The sequence below is a fragment of the Necator americanus genome, chromosome II (assembly GCF_031761385.1).
Source record: "Necator americanus strain Aroian chromosome II, whole genome shotgun sequence".
NCBI lineage: Eukaryota > Metazoa > Nematoda > Chromadorea > Rhabditida > Ancylostomatidae > Necator > Necator americanus.
In genome coordinates this window covers 38,477,262-38,493,619 of record NC_087372.1, presented here as the reverse complement: position 1 = coordinate 38,493,619, position 16,358 = coordinate 38,477,262, and the positions used below count along the sequence as shown (strand labels likewise).

At 35.3% G+C, this 16,358-nt stretch overlaps 1 protein-coding gene across 1 annotated transcript; it reads left to right on the top strand.

Moving 5' to 3' along the window:
* Positions 1-2: 2 nt before the first annotated feature.
* On the top strand, positions 3-10,698 carry RB195_020750 (uncharacterized protein; the record flags this gene model as incomplete). Its single annotated transcript, XM_064189196.1, has 10 exons — positions 3-134; positions 211-333; positions 1,179-1,238; positions 3,289-3,459; positions 4,247-4,350; positions 4,557-4,677; positions 8,417-8,551; positions 8,616-8,702; positions 8,780-8,853; positions 10,521-10,698. 10 exons carry the CDS (start codon positions 3-5, stop codon positions 10,696-10,698), a joined length of 1,185 nt encoding a protein of 394 aa, XP_064045077.1.
* Positions 10,699-16,358: the final 5,660 nt, after the last annotated feature.

The following is a 16,358-nucleotide window of genomic DNA, read 5'->3' as shown; positions in this document are numbered from 1 at the left end:
AGATGAATGACACGATTATTTATGATGATGAGGATTTATGTGCAGTGGAAACAAATGATCGACGATTTTATATGGCCGTAGCCGGTACCGTACTCTCGTTCGTCTCACTATTTTGTAATTTGCTCATCGCTAAGGTTTGTTCGCTTCCATTTATTAACATGCTCGGCTAGTAGCGTCCCTAGCGCCCATATACATACGCGTCGAATTCAGGTGCTCTTCTCGTCAAAGCATGCACATTTCTTCTTTCTCGCCTTACTAGCCGTAAGCGATAGTTTTCTCTCGTTTATGTATGGTCCAGTGATTGCGTTGGATATTATTAAGGACAGATTACAGGTATTTACTGTTTAAAAATACTGTAAATAATCTTTAACCTCGTCAAATCATCAAAAATCTTCTTTTTTTTTCTGAAGGGATGTGTTTTCTAATTCTTTTCCCCCTCCCTAAAAACGATGTTGTTTTCCTTCGTGGAGTTGATTCCAAACGACTTCCACTTGACAAACTCGAAGAGATAGCGTGAAATGTCGTTTATTTGTGCGGATGCAATTCCACGATCGAATAACGATCAACAACAACAACAACAACAACATCTCTGTTAAGAATAGACACAATCTGGGCACGATCCATAAAATAACATGTTACAGCTTTAACAATCCCATAAACATGTGCCAGTTAAACGAATACCGTTAGGAATAAGCTCGGAAAAAACACAGAAAGTTCTTCTAGTAGCTTGAGAATTATTTTCTCACAAAATCTGCAGGAACACTACTGGTTGTTTGATGCCCATGTCTCTCCATTTTCTAGCTCAACAGGATTTTCTGTTTTTTTTTTAGCAATTTTTTAATTTGAATTTTAAATTTTTTGGAACAATTCATATGACAGAGACTGTTTTACATTGTGTTTTGCCGGAAAAAGCTGCTAAAAGAAACGGAAAATCCTGTTGAGCTGGAAATGGAGAAAAAAGGGCATCAAACAACCAGCAATTTTCTTGCAGATTTTGTGAGAAAATAATTTCTAAGCTACTAATGTCGATCGTTCGAGGAGAAAAAATTGGAACAGTCCTTCTAGTTTTTTTTCTTTTTCTTTTCGAGAATCTACAGCTTCGAGAAATGCGGTTAATACTCAAAAAAAAAACCAACAAAAAAGATTTTAATCTACGTTTTCAACAAATTTTTCTCCAGATTCTCTGGCTTACTCGGCTGTACTGGTGGTATGTGGGACCTTTATTGTCGTTATGTCAGGTAGGTACATATTTTCCACCATATTTCTTTTTTTGAGGGAAATTTTCCTCCTATGGTTAGATACCACAGAATTTTCGTTGCCCAAAAAGAATTAGCTATGAACGAAATTTCCATCCGAGTCCAGAAAAGAGTACCAAACTTTTTTATGTTGTAATCCTTTTTCAAGGATTATTCTCTTGGAAAAAAAAAGAGCCATGGCATCTAGTTCACTCATCCTCTATAAAATTTAGAAATTGAAAAAAAAGTCGAAAATTTGGAAATTAAAAAAAGAGAAAATAAATAAGAAAATTCTAATTCATTGCTTACCTCTTTAAAATCTCGAATTTGTGTTTCTCTGAAAGAATAAAATTAGCGACTCAAAAATTTAATCAGATTAAAAAAGAGAAAAAAGTATTAAACTTTTCCGAGAACTCCATTACTTAGCCGATATTGATGGATTCGCTTCTCAATTTTTCTAATTTTATTTCTTGCAATTCACTTAAGCACATTCTATCGGCTTTCGCTTTCGAATTACATATTCGTGGAAACATTACTGGCCGATCCATGTACTGAAAAAAGCAACGCATTTATGGGTTTTTTATGGATAATTTCAACAAAATTGCACTGAAACATCAACTGAATTACACGCTGTTCTTCACCGCTTAATTTTGCACTGTAATCGATGCTGCTGAGGGGGAAAAATCCAATATAAGCGTTTTGAAGCGGTTTATTCGGAGTGTAATTGCACTACTGATGCGTTCATCATTCGGGATTGCTGGAATGATTATATCCGAATGGATGGTGGAAGCTTTAAGGACTTATTCACCTAAAAAAAAGTCCTACAAACCCATCTATCCATGTAATCCGAGAAAATTCCTTCGCTTCGCGAATAAATACATCAGGAATTTTAAAAGTAGGATTAAAATTTCTCGGTAATATTCTCCAAAAAATGGAACTCGTCCTCGCGCAACAAAAAAAAACATGGATAATTATTTGTGGATGAGGTGAATGAATCGCCAATGTTTATGGTAATAGCACAGATTTTGCTTCCCTCATAGATTTCTCTCAAAAATCTCGTCTTTACCGTAGGTCAAAACCGATTTTTCTGGAGCACGTCTTCGGATTGTAGTTATTTTTCATTATTTCCCAAGCATACACCTTTATGTGCCAATTTTGTGTTCCTTATTTATTTTATTAATTATTTTTTATTTTGTAAATTAATTATTAACTAATTAATCAAATGTATTTTTTGCTATTTTGTGATAATGTATTTTAAAATTACAGTAACTTTTTAAGATTCCGTCCTTCCTTTTCTTGAAACTCAAACCTAATAGACGGAAAGCTTCCACCACTTCTGAAAAACTAGCTTCTTCAAAAAAGAAACAAAAAATCTACAGTATTTCCTAGAATTTATTCAGTCTCCATCCATACCTACAAATTTGTAACGGGAAAAAAATCGTTCTATTACAGTACTACTCAGTTCAACATTTCGTGGTAGAACCGCTTCCACCTTCCTTATTTCTTTCTTTCTTTTTTTTTTTGTTTGGCGTTCTGTTCAAATCGAACACGAATCGGATTCACAACCTCTCCCGCAAATCTCCTGTAAATCTCTAGATCTCTCTTCATATTAGCAAAGGATAGGAAAATATAAAAAGATAATAAAAGAATAAAAATAATGATAATGTATAATATATAATAATATGTAATAATATGTAATATAATATAATAAATAAAGATAAAAATAAGAAATATAAACTATATATTGGACTTCTTGAAGTTTCTCTCTTCTCGTAGATACTGTTTTCGAGTTATTTCCTAGCGGATTCACTCAGTACAGTATCCAGAAAATGAATTAGGTGGCCTTAAAACAAAGTTTCTCTTTTTTAAAGAGCAATCTAATCCAAATGCAACTCAGAAAAGCCATGGATTCATCATCGTCAGACTTGAAAGTGAGAAAATGAAGAGAAAAGTTGTTATTCCATCGTAGAATCCAGAGAATAGCTTTCTCCAGAGAATAGATTTCTCCAGAGAATAGCTCATTTTCTTTAATCTAATTTTTACTCTGCTACAGGTTTCGATGACATTTTCCTGTTATCTGATCATATTGGGGACAATCGAACGATATTTGATCACGCAACGATCGGAATGTCTGAAACGATTCCGACAAAGTCGTGGATTGCTCGCTTTTTTCATGTTTTTGCTGTCACTTTTACTTCGTGGCACACTTGTGTTTGAAATTCAGGTGAGTATAAGTGTTTTTTTTCCTCCGCATGAATTCCTAACACGATTCCATACGGGTACGGTGTCCTCCTGGAAATATTCTTTAACAAATATAATACGCTACGCAGATCTCATTAGCGTTTTTTCCTCTCATAGTCATTTTCATATGGTAGGTAGCCTAAGGGACCATGCCAGGAAATACGATACCATCCATGTCCTCTGAATTATCTATTCCCAGGTTTGCGTACACCGTTTCCCCTCCAATTACTCCAATAGAATGCGTATACTTGACGGAAATTTGATATTATTTTCCTCCCTTACATACGATCCATGATCCGTGGCTCCCGTGGAATCATGGAATTTGGGAGGGGATTTCGCTGGCGAAGCCATGAAATCAGACAAATGTATTCGGGGCGATAGCGAAAGAACACAAGAAATTCTTCAAAGCTCGTTACTCGTCTACCTATAGGTCTTTTTTACTATTTTATTTATTATATTTATATATATATTATATATTTATTTTATACATATTTAATTTGTTATATTTTACTTAAATTTTTTGAATTTTACTTGAGCTCATATATAGGTCCCTCGAGAAAAAATAATATTGAGTGATTATATATAGGTCCCTCGAAAAAAAATAAGAGTGCAATATTGAGTGGTAGCCTGAAACTCAAGGAAACTTACCCCTTCCATAACTTCTCTATTTCCTTATTCACCCGAGTTGACACCAGAAATCCTCGTTTCCTTTAAAAACGATGATTTCCTGGATCAGGGAAGAAAACTGAAAAAACTATTAATCATTTCAGTTGGATCGAAATGGTGACTGTACTGGAATTTCGGAATATATCCCTGGACTCACGGATATTGTGCATACAGTATGGTATGGTACTGTATTTCGATTTTACATTAGGTATGTCAATGTTGTAAATGGAATTCTCTATCTAGCTGCTTTCCAGGATCGTTTTTCTTCTCGATTCCTCACCACATTTGATCTTCTGTTTTCTTTTTTTTTTGTCTTGTCCGTCTATTTTTACGAGAAAAATCTTTTCTCGTAAAATCTAAAAATCTCGAGGCAATAGAAATATTTAAAGGAAAATTTCTGCTTTTTTCTTTCAGAAATATTATGACTGTATTCTTGCCATTTTTCCTGCTGGCATATCTGAACTATCGAATAGTTCGAACATTGCGAGATCAACAACGATCGGCGGAAATGTTTCGATTTTCTAGCGACCATAAGGTGAGTATTTTGAAAAATAAACAAATAAAAAATATAAAGTATAAAATATGAGATATAAAATGCAGCTGATACCAAAACAACAACTCCGACAGCTTGTACAGTGGTGGGATTTTGTAAATACAGTACACTTTTGGATACTTTTGTATGCTACGGTATACTTTTGTATCAGAGTGGAAGGGGGTCAATATATGTACGTGTGCAGAGTCGTTGGTTTGAAACCGTCGCTGATGAACCAGGAATTTCATCCCTCCGAGGTTGAAAAATTGCTTCCAGACTTGTAAAGGAGGACTGAGTGATTTGACGGAAATACATTGCCTCCAATAAATTTTTATGAGAATCTTTGAATTTTTATAAGGGGACCTTTGATTCTGATTGTAATTTGAAATTCACATGCATATTCACGTATCTGACCCAAATATTTATTTACAATTTACTATTTTTACTTATTTTATAGACTTTTACTATATTATATTCTATAATTAATTATATTACAATATTTTTTTATTATTTATTTATATTTATCTTTATATTTATGCTTATTTTACTATTTACTCGATTTCAGAAAGACAACCAGCACTTCCCCTTAATTCCTTCCAATTAGTATTAGTGTAAAATCGGCTCGTGAAACTTTCTGATGTTAAAATTCGCTTTCTAAAAAAATTCCACCGATCAAACAATACGAGAACAATTTAATTTTTACTCACTTTCGTAGGCCCCAACGTACGAAACGTAGCGGAAAGGTCGAACGGGAATTTTATGCACGTTTAATTCGTTTTTCTTCGTCTAAAGTAGAAAATTCAGCTGTCAGGAAACGCAGGCGGGGGTTTTGGATGCAGTGATGCGTGAAGTTGAATCGTCGACGAAACTATGGTGGCATAAGGGAAAATTTTTTTCATGGATTCTAATCGAATTTTCTAGATTTTCTTTCATTGTTCATTGTTCGTGCATCGTACAAAGTCGCAAAAATTCAAAGAATGTAGGTAGCGCCTAGAGTTTCTTTGATTAGATAAGGTATTACGAGAAAAATGTCTGTGGATTTAACTTAATCTTCCAGATTACGTGTCATTATGCCTTAAATGTTGTCGATTAAAGAAATAACAAAAGTGTAGTAAAAACATAAAGGGACTTAACGGTTACGGTACATCTTATGAACGTCATTTAATGCAATCTATTAAGCTGTTTCTAATTCGACATTATTGTCTAACAGAAGAAAATAATCCTCTTATTGTATTCGAGAAAAGGGCTTGATTTGATTTTCAAAAATGTATTTGTATAAGAAAAAGGATTAATATGCTTTTAATACTACTGGATTATCCTTTAAAAGTATCCATAGATTTTTTTCTCCTTTCTAAATGTTGCCCTCGACGGATATAGATAGATCAAAACATTAACTTTGAACAATTGATCTTTTCACTTCAAGTTATTAATTTTAATCAGTTTATGGTAACAAAAAAGTGGAATTTTTACTTGAAATTTTGGATTAGAAATGAAATGAACAATTGGAAATTTTGAAATTTTGGAAATGAAACAATTCTGGATAATTAATTAATATAATAATTATTCTGGATATTAAATATAATAATATATTATAAGATAATTAATTCTGGATATTAAAATTTTGGAATGAGGAAACGAAATGAAAAATCGAGAATAAAATCGAAATTTTCCAAAAAAAAAAATTTCTGTACAATCGATGCGGACCAATAGGTGCAAAAATCCAAAAATAGCAATTTTCCACTTTAAAGATTCTCGCGCATGTATTCATAAGAAAACGAAGCTGCAAACGTGGATTTCCATATTTCTTAGCCAGGCGACTTTAAGCTGGTGCAAATTCCTGGCTGAGAATATAACTCGTTTCAGATCTACAGGGAAAATCGAATATTTCCAGGTATCCTTGTAGGTTTAGAAGCTCTAAGTGCGGGAAAATGTTACGGTATCGCTTGATGTACTTTAAGTTCCAGTTGGAAAACTTACGGTATCTCCTGATTTCCGTGGATTCGTGGAAAATTGCGATATCAATTGCATTTTTTGCATACTAGGAAGGATAAATTCTAGCAAAGTTTCTACTTTTTGTTCTCGCAACCTAATCATACACGAAAACAAAGCAGATAATGTTGTTCCGAGGGGATTTTGGGAAAATTTTCATTACAAGAAAGCAGTGCGGATGTACCTTAGGATACTGTAGAAAAAAACTGTATATACATCGATTCATTAAAGGAAAACAGTAAACCTTAGGGGTGTACCTTAGGGCACTGTGGAAAGAAAATTGTTTGCTTTTTTTTGTGAAGATATTAGCTGGATGAGTGCAAAATGAGGATTTTTCCCCGGTCAGAGTCTGCTTCTCATGCCCTCTGAAGTGCACGCATCTCAAGTTTGCACATTTTTTCCCCTCCGGCGCGAAGAACTCGTCGCCGCTTCACCGCGATTCAATTCCAAACCGGCTGACCTTTTGCTTTGTTGAAAAGTGAAGAGTGAAGGAAAAACATGAAGAAGTTGTCCAATGAAAAAAAAGACGGAAGAAAAATGTACATACATTCGCCTATTGTTTGCGGAACTGAAACTGAAATCAGCGGTTTTGCTGATACACTCGGGACACATCCTTGTATCCTGGGTGGGGTGGGGATTATTTTAGTTTTCCAAAAAAAAAAAGAACCACCTTACTTAGTGTTACGTTTATGGATTGACCGCTTGAACGCTTGATTAGGCACACGATCGTTCGAAATGATGTCGTTCAGAAAAAAGAAAAAAAAACGAAAAAAGAAAGCGGACCACGCCACCGAAGGGGACAAATTTTCCGGAAGAGCACGATTGACAGATTGACAATTTCGACAATATCCGACGATTTTGTCCCTTCTGTATACATCGATTTTTTCAGTATGCAAAATTTGGTGGTTTTACAACCGATTTGTGTTTTATGACAGCACTTTTTAGGACTAAAATAAGGGGAGGAAACTGGTCCTCTCTCAGAAGAATTGGTAGATCCCTTTTCAGATCCTCATCGATCCAATTCTATAAAATATAATTCTTCCAAAAATATTCACCAACGTTGAAGGGATGAACGTTTCGCCAGCCTCATGAGGTTTCAAATCATTCAACTTGCTGAGTGACGTTGAGGGACCTCTCACCACTGTGCCATAGCGGTCCCGAAAGGAGGGAAAAAAATGAAGAATGCATACTAACAAATAGATTTTTAGAAAAAACTGAAAGTTTTTGGTTTACTGAACCTTACAGAACATCAATGACACATAACAAAACGTCTATAAAGCAATTTCTCATAGTTTCTTTTTTCGAAAAATTTTGGGAAAAATTTGCTAATAAAAATCCGATCCAGAATTCCACTATGGTCTTAGGTTATGCGTAGTGTTATTACTATTACTAAATTATATTATTATTAATCATTAATCATACTATTCTTACTATTATTATTAATAAAAATTAAAGACATTTAAAGCACGATTTGAAAAAAAAAACAACCAGTCGGATTTTTTACAGTTCTCCGTCTTCACACAGTTTCTGGAGTGCGTGTAAACGAATTATTTTATATTATGTTTTATATTTTATTTGTTTATTTTATTTTACATATTTATATGAATAACGACCTAACCAATTGATTCCTTGTTGTTTCTTTCCTTTTTTCATGTTTATATCGATGAAAATAAAAATCCGATCCAGAACAAATTTTTCCGATACTTTTTTTAGCTTTTTAACATTCTATCTTTTTAACTCTTCGACTTTTTAGAGTAAAATACGATCAGCAACACGGCTGTTAGTATTGATCGTATGCTCATATTTACTTGCAAACGTTCTGAACGTTCTGATCACTCTATGGGAATATGTTGCGTTTCAATCGACTCAAACACAAGAAGCTTATGTGGTATGGTATTATGGTTATAGTAGTACTGTACTTTTCCGGTAATTCCACGCTTCTTCCGTTTCAGATTTACGAAGCATGTACGGATGTGATTTCAGTACTTTATGTACTTGTATGTGCTACAAGATTATTGGTTTACATTACATGCAACAAGGTCTGGTTATTTTTTTTCTTTCATTTATGGTTATATACGGTACTATTGAGGATTACGGTACGTGTGTGTGTGTTCAGGAAATTCGTGACGCTATGACTCAACAACTTTGTCCGACCTATTCCTCTAAAACACTGAAATACACAAAACCACTGTGAGTATCCAAATTTTCACGTTCTAATTTATTTTTCAAATTTTCTCGCGTGACGGCGGCGACCGTTTCGTGAATGTGTGGTTTTTGGTTCGATAAAAAAGCTCATTTTGTTGAAATTGAATTTTTCTTGCTGAAATTTCGGACCAGAATAAGAATTTCAACACGTAGGCATTCCTGAAACTCATTAAAGAACAACAAAAACATAACAAATCAAATATAAACCAAGGGTAAATCACGGATCTGCGATACCGTCGGGAATTTTTCTCTAGGATATGATCCAATCTATAAAAAATGTTAAATAACGATCAGTAGATACCTTTGATATCTGAGTTATATCAATGTTTCTGCATATTAAAAGTAGTACACCACGAAATTGACGTAGTTGGGAAACCTGTAGGAAAATATAGAGTTTGAGATATAATTTCACGATTCAGTGTGCGTCCTCGCCCAGTTTCTCCTGACCTTTCTTTAAAAATAACGGCGTGGGAAACGGCGTTTGTTCCTACGAAGAACGGAAGAACGCTCCAACCATGCGCACGCGTCGCGTCCACCTGCGAGCGGTCCAAAATCGATGAGGTCTCTTCGATTTCCTCAGCCGCTCAGGTAGAAACCAGAAATTCGAGGCAAAATTCAAGGAAAACTTAACTTTAGTTCAAGTAAAAGCAATTAATAGGCTCCCGAGGAGAGCGTGTACAGAATGACGCGTTCTTACGCACTTCGTAGGAAGAAACGCCGTTCCCACGCCGTTATTTTCAGGATGATTAAGGGGGCTGAGAGGACGACGCATGCACTTGTAGTCCATACCTCGAATTTTAAATTTTCCCCCGACTTTCCCAGCTACGTAACTTTCCTCACTTAAAGAATGATTTAAGGGAACGGATGTGTAACACCAGGCAGACCTAAAAATTTTCACCGATTAATTCAATTTTATTTTCCTCTTCTGAACCTCTCCGCATACCTTTGTCTTCCATCAATGAGCCGGTAATTGGGGCTTTATTAGGGATTTTACATATCGAAACTTTAACTACCGTATAGTTCTACGGAGTGGGTGAAGTTGATGTAGAGAATCAAAGATTGGGTGCTTTGCATAAATCAGCTTAGGAGATTCTTAAAGGAAATGTATTTTTCTGGTTAGGAGGCACAGGGTGGATATAACAAGTTGCAGGATTTGAGTTGGATTCCACTCTCGCTAATTCCTCAGCTAAGGCAGAAATTGTTCATGCAAATAATTTCCTAAGGAAATTTTATTTAATTTTGGTGCACGATTTTCTATCACCTCAAGTTATCTTCCTCAAAGTACCCGGTTATACTCACCATTGCGATCGTCTTCGTAGGTCCCATCACCACGTGGACCACGATATCCTTGACGTCGTTACCGTAATCAGCATCCTTTTTAGAGGATTAGGTGATTGTTACTTTGTACATTCGTTTGAATAAATGGTAAGGGAAATAATATGAATGAAAAGGAAGAAAAAGAAAATACGAATATGAAAATGAAGAAAACATGAACATGAGAGCTCTAATTTTTTTGAATTTATTTATATTAATTTAGTTTAAATTTTCGTTTTTTAGTTTCTATATTGAACTATAAGAATATTTTCTATTTTAATAATTTAATTACGTTCACCATATTCACACGATAACACGGATAATCGGTGATTTTTTAGTGATGTCGATCAGCCGAACCGTCAAGTGGGCACCGAGCTGGATGCGGTTGCGATTGCTATCGCTCGCCGTCTGGTATTCTCGGATTCTCCGTACGGTGATGATGGTGATGATCCTGAAAGTCCCCTACAGGCTATCGTCTACGCTAATGATCACGCACGTGATAGTGAAATTTTGTGAAATTTTGCGTGAAGCTTAAGCATTAATTGTCGAAGGGGAAATATGTACGATTCGAATATATTTTTTTTTAAAATTTTGCTCAATATTTGACAGAATAATTTGATCTCAGTGTCTTGATGAAGCGTCACAAATTAACCAACTGTGGTTTACTGGTACAATATTGTTCAAATGAGAGTTTTTTTTTTCTGTTTGTATTCGAATAAATATTATATCTTTTGCCTTCTAATTCAATTTCTATGCCTCTTAATTACATAAGACATACTGGAAAATCCCCTAGCAGGAGAACGAAAAAAAGTAGAATACTAAAGTTTTACACGATCCACGATTAAAGGGATATGTAGTTCGAAAAAATTCTTACCGTAAGAAATTTTTTGTTGTATGAAACGTAATAAGAATTTTTTCGTTGTACGAAATATAAATTCTACCTTCTATTTCACTCCTAACTAAGATAAAAGTGATCAATAAGCATGTTTATTAAGCAGAAAAAAATCTAACAGAGAGATTTCTTCTCATCACACGTCATAACCCCAACAAATTTTAAAAATTAAACCATAAATAAAAAATTTGAATAATAATTATGGATAAGGGATAAAGGATAAAGTGCCTGGCATCAATGAATCCGCTTAGGACCTGCGCCCCCACGTTCACCTCAATTCAGAATCGTTTGAGGTTTACGAACGTGCAACTGCCCCATACAATCACCTGCGGTGGCTAGCCGATGTGTCTAGTCAATGTTTTTATCCTCGCAGACAAGTCTGGTACCAATTTATCGACCCCGGACGGATGAAAGGCTTGGTGAGCACTAGGGCGGATTCGAACCTCTGATCGATCGTGCAGGAAGCGGAACCTCTAACCGCTACACTACACCCGACGAGTTTTTTGTACAGGATAACGAAAAATGCAAAGATGTATGGTGCTATGGTTTTTTTTTGTTTTTTTTTCGAAGATCTTAGAGGAAAACCCTATAATCGCAAAAAAATCTGTCTATAAAATCAGTTTTGTACTTCTGCAATTCACATTCTGTTAACATATTGCCTCAATATTCTGAGGTTATAGGCTAAATAGGTATATAATTTTTGAAAATATTATGCTATTGCTTTTGCTTACTCTGCTGGTCATCTGAAAATACAAAAGCATATGTGGATTAAATTCACTGAATCAATTATTTCAAATTAACATTCGAATTAATTTAAATTCTCTCTTTTTAAATTTCAAATTAATTCGTTTCAAATTAATTCAGTGAATTGGTAACCTGTTACAAAGATGATGCATGTAGAATGATCTCAGTAATTTTTTTTACACTAACTCGTAGCCAAAAATAAACTTTTTACAATAACTCATTGAGCGATCAACTGATAAATGTGGTCCTTGTCAGTCTCGCCACAAACATTAAATACATTTTATAGCCAATTCCCGTGACGTTGCGTTCGTTTCGAATTGTGACTCGTAAAACGTCTTAGTACTTTGTGTTTTTCGTTTCATTTCGTGCTGTTCCCGAAAATTCAATTCTGAGCTTTTGTTAAGGAAGAGGGGGAACGTTATTCCTTATCGGTCACACTCGACGTTTACTTTTTTTGCACTCAGGAATGGAAATTCTTTCGAATATCAGCATTCATCAAGTACATTGTGGGGACCTGACCTCATATTAACCTCAAAAATAACGCGGTTATCATTAAGATTTGGGATCCAGACCACCAAAAGTTTCGGGAAAAAATGGTCCCATTCCCTATCATAGATTGGTTGTTAGAAAATCGTATAGTTTGAATTTTAGCGAAAAAAAATTAAAACAACACCCCAAAGGTATCATACAATCTAAATATTACTAAATTATTTTTTAAAAAAATTCTCATGTACAAAAAGGATCTACAGAGATCTCAGAGGAATTATACGCGGAAATCCCTCCCGAAAAATTCAATAATGAAGGAAAACCGTCACAACAAAATTGTCTAAATTTACAAAAAAAAATTTCGTTATGGTGAGCAGAATTAGCGTTAAAAATAGATCTTAAGTGGGTAGATCAAAAAGTCTTATCTCACATATTTTAAAGTAGCAATTCATTAAATTAAAAATTGTACACCTCTCGACAATCTCTAAGGGAGCGCAGGTATACCGTATACTAATGTATACATACATTGTGATGTACATACTGGTATACACATACATACATATAAAGGTCACGGTATGGTTAGGACTATCTTTTAATTTTTTTAATTTTAATTTTAATTTTTCTCTAAATTCCAACATTTATTCATTTTCATTCAAACATTGAAGCTTCTTATTTTCTTATTTAGACATCTTATTTTATTTTAGTTTTATATTCGTTTGAAAATTAACAATAATTTAATTATTAATTATAAAATTATAAAATTATAATTATTAATTATACAAATTATTAGTTATTATTAATAATTATAAAATTATAATTTAATTTAATAATTTCTTAGAAGTCTGATTTCTTTTTGTTATCTAGCATTATTTCATCGGTAATGATGCCTTTTCACACTTTTGAGAAGAGTAAATCAATAAATGAATAAAAAATAAGCTAATAGATAAGTAAATAGAACTCTAGAAAATCCAGAAATAGCGTTCTTTGGTTTTGGCAACCCTGATAAATTTGTGACCCCGTTCTTTCCCAAGCTACCGTACCGAGTGCTCCAAAAGAGTGTACGATATTCTTTATTACTGTAATGTCAAAGGCAGAAGAACTCAGAGAATACTCCCACATCTCCTTTTTTTCTGGATTGTACGTAGATAGATCCAGCGGCTGAGCAATACTTGAGCGGACAGACAGTGAAACATATTTGTTAGAGGCGACATTGAACGGAATTCTATCTACTAAAAGATAAGTGTTGGTCCTGGATTATCTAAATTTAACCTCATTTTTGATTCTGATCAATAGATAATAACCAAAAAACATTTAGATCTAAGCAATGTAACGTCTTTTAGTGTTTAATTCCTCGTTCCATTACTAAAATGGAGTGAAAAACTGCCAAAGGGCAAATTTGCTTTAGATAAAATTATCGAAACCGAGTCATAAACTCGAGGCAGCGCCATCCGTCAGAAAACATCCATTTCTTCGTGGATAGATAGATAGAAGAGAAAAAAAAGAATTATTCACGTGAATCGAATGTTTATTGCATAAGATTTTCCAGCTATGGAAAATTATTCCCTATTTCTCTACTCCCAACGTGGATTCAACCGAAAGCAGGAAGAAAGGAAAGTTTCAACGACAGCTAGGATAATTATGAATCCATAGAATCCTTGAAATCTATGAATTATGTGTGGAAAGTCGATTGGATGGCTTTCCGGGTGTAGTGGTAGCGGTTAGAGGTTCCGATTCCTGCACAATCGATCGGAGGTTCGAATCCGCCCCGGTGCTCACCAACCCTTTCACCCTTCCGGGGTCGATAAATTGGCACCAGACTTGTTTGGGAGGATAAAAACACTGACTTGACACATCGGCTAGACACCGCAAGTCACTGAAGGGACCAGTTACACCCTTTGCCATCCTCAAACGATTCTGAATTTGAAGTGAACGTGGTGGTGGATCCCAAGCGGATTGATTAACGCCAGACACTTTAGAAAGATTTTATGTGTGAAAAAAATTTGTTAAAAATAGATTCTGATTAAGGCGATCACTCCACGAATCTGAGGTGGTACGGATTTCAGGTGGAGTATTCGTCTACGGGATAGTAGATTATGGAGAGGGAGGTGATTCCGTTCATTTCTTCCTAATTCCCGTAAAAAACGGCCCGGAAGATACGGCTGCGAGCGTTCCAGCGCGCTATTTTCCACAAAGAGTTCGATTGGAGCGCGCCAGCCTTGTGCACGCGCCGCATCTTCTGGGCCGTTGTTTACGGGAATTAGGAAGAAATGAACGGAATCACCTTCCTCTCCATAATCTACTGTCCACCTGAAATCCGTACCACCTCAAATTCGTGGGGTGATGCCTCTGATATCGAAGGGATGTCGCCTCTAGGTCAAAGATCTTCGCTGTGGGCCACAGAAATCGTAGCCATCCGATGGAGGCTGTTCATTTTTTCCCCATGTAACATTTGTTTTCGGCTTCGTTGCTGACTGAGGCCGACAGCAGCAGCAGCGGCGGCAGCGGCAGGCAGTCAGGCATCCTTGTCATCGTCGCGTGATCCAACACCGAAGCGTATCAATCGCTTTCGCATACATCATCGCTATCACACAAATGTTCTCGCACACCGAACCCACCTACAGCGTCAAGCAAGCAGTCAAACGGCTCCGTGTCTCTGGATCACGTGGTGGTCGGATCTCTAGGAAGATTTTTTTTCCAGTTTTTTTTCCCTGCACACCTGACCACATCTGTTGTGATTTCTGTTAAGTTGTAGCCGTAATTTCTTAGTCACATCGATCACATGTGCGTCTGTGTGGCCGATCTCTTCTTTAAAAAAAACAATAAAAATATCCTTTGATGTATGTACTTTGAACCTTCAAGGTCACGAGAGTGATCTTTGTCCGGCGGATGTCTATATAAACGGCTCCAAACATCCAGGAGAAATCCTTGCGGTTCTCTTTTTTGCTCCTCGTTTGCGGAAAATACGAAATCATCGCTATCACAAGTTTCAAAAAACCGAATCTTTCATATGTATCGGCTAACATCTCTCCCTTTTAACTGCTTTTATTTCCGGAAAAAATCCATACTGTTTCGAAATATTTTATAGTTTTTACGCTAATCACAGTCCTACCCTTTTCGCGCATAAAAAAAAAGGGGAGGAAAATTTCTTTTTTTTTTCGATTTGTTTAACGCAAGTAAGCTTTTAGAGATTATTTCTGGAAACTAAATATTTTCTATGAAGAAAAACCACACACAAAACGCATTACAAATAAAGTGTGTACATAAACGTAATTTCTTTATTGTGGCTCTTTTTACAATAGAAACTAATAAATAACAAATTAGAAAAAAGGAAACTAAGAAGAAGAAAAAAGAAACAAAATAACAGGACACGATCGTTCAATCGTTTTTTGGGGGACATTTTTATTGCAGAAAAAAAAAACGCTGCGCCAACAATTTCTGCTTTTAACACGTGGTTTCATTGACATTCGCCCACGTGGCGACGTCATTTGATTGCACTTTTTGATTAATTTTGTGGTGTTCATTAGTTCAGTACCTGCTGTAACTGTAGTCGAAAAAATCAGCAAAAAAATGGAATAGCTCAATGGTCCCGCCTCAACTACGAAGGATTTCATTGAGATTGAACCAAAAGAATAAGTAGTTTGTGGAGAAATTTCTAGTTTTCAGAAAAACCGTATTTTAAATTATTATATTATATTAATTATTTATATTTTAAGTATTTTAAATTCGTATATTTTAAGTATATTTCGAAAAAAAAAACTTCCAAAAGCATCTATATTTATAAAATATGGACATGAATTATTCTTGGTGAATTTTTCTGGAATCGTTTTCGCTTAGACTTTTTTTTTGAAGCGAAACATCTCTGGGAACTCCACGAACGCATGGACTTTGATCTCCTTCGTGAACAGAACCCTTGGGCGGGGAGGGGTCAAAGTAAAAGATACGAGAGTTACGACATCCTTTATCATACACTTTGCCCTTGCGTACAATCTTACGAAAAGATAGCGCATGCCTTCGATCAAACCTGCTCCAGCCTGACCACTTTGGCGATCCACCC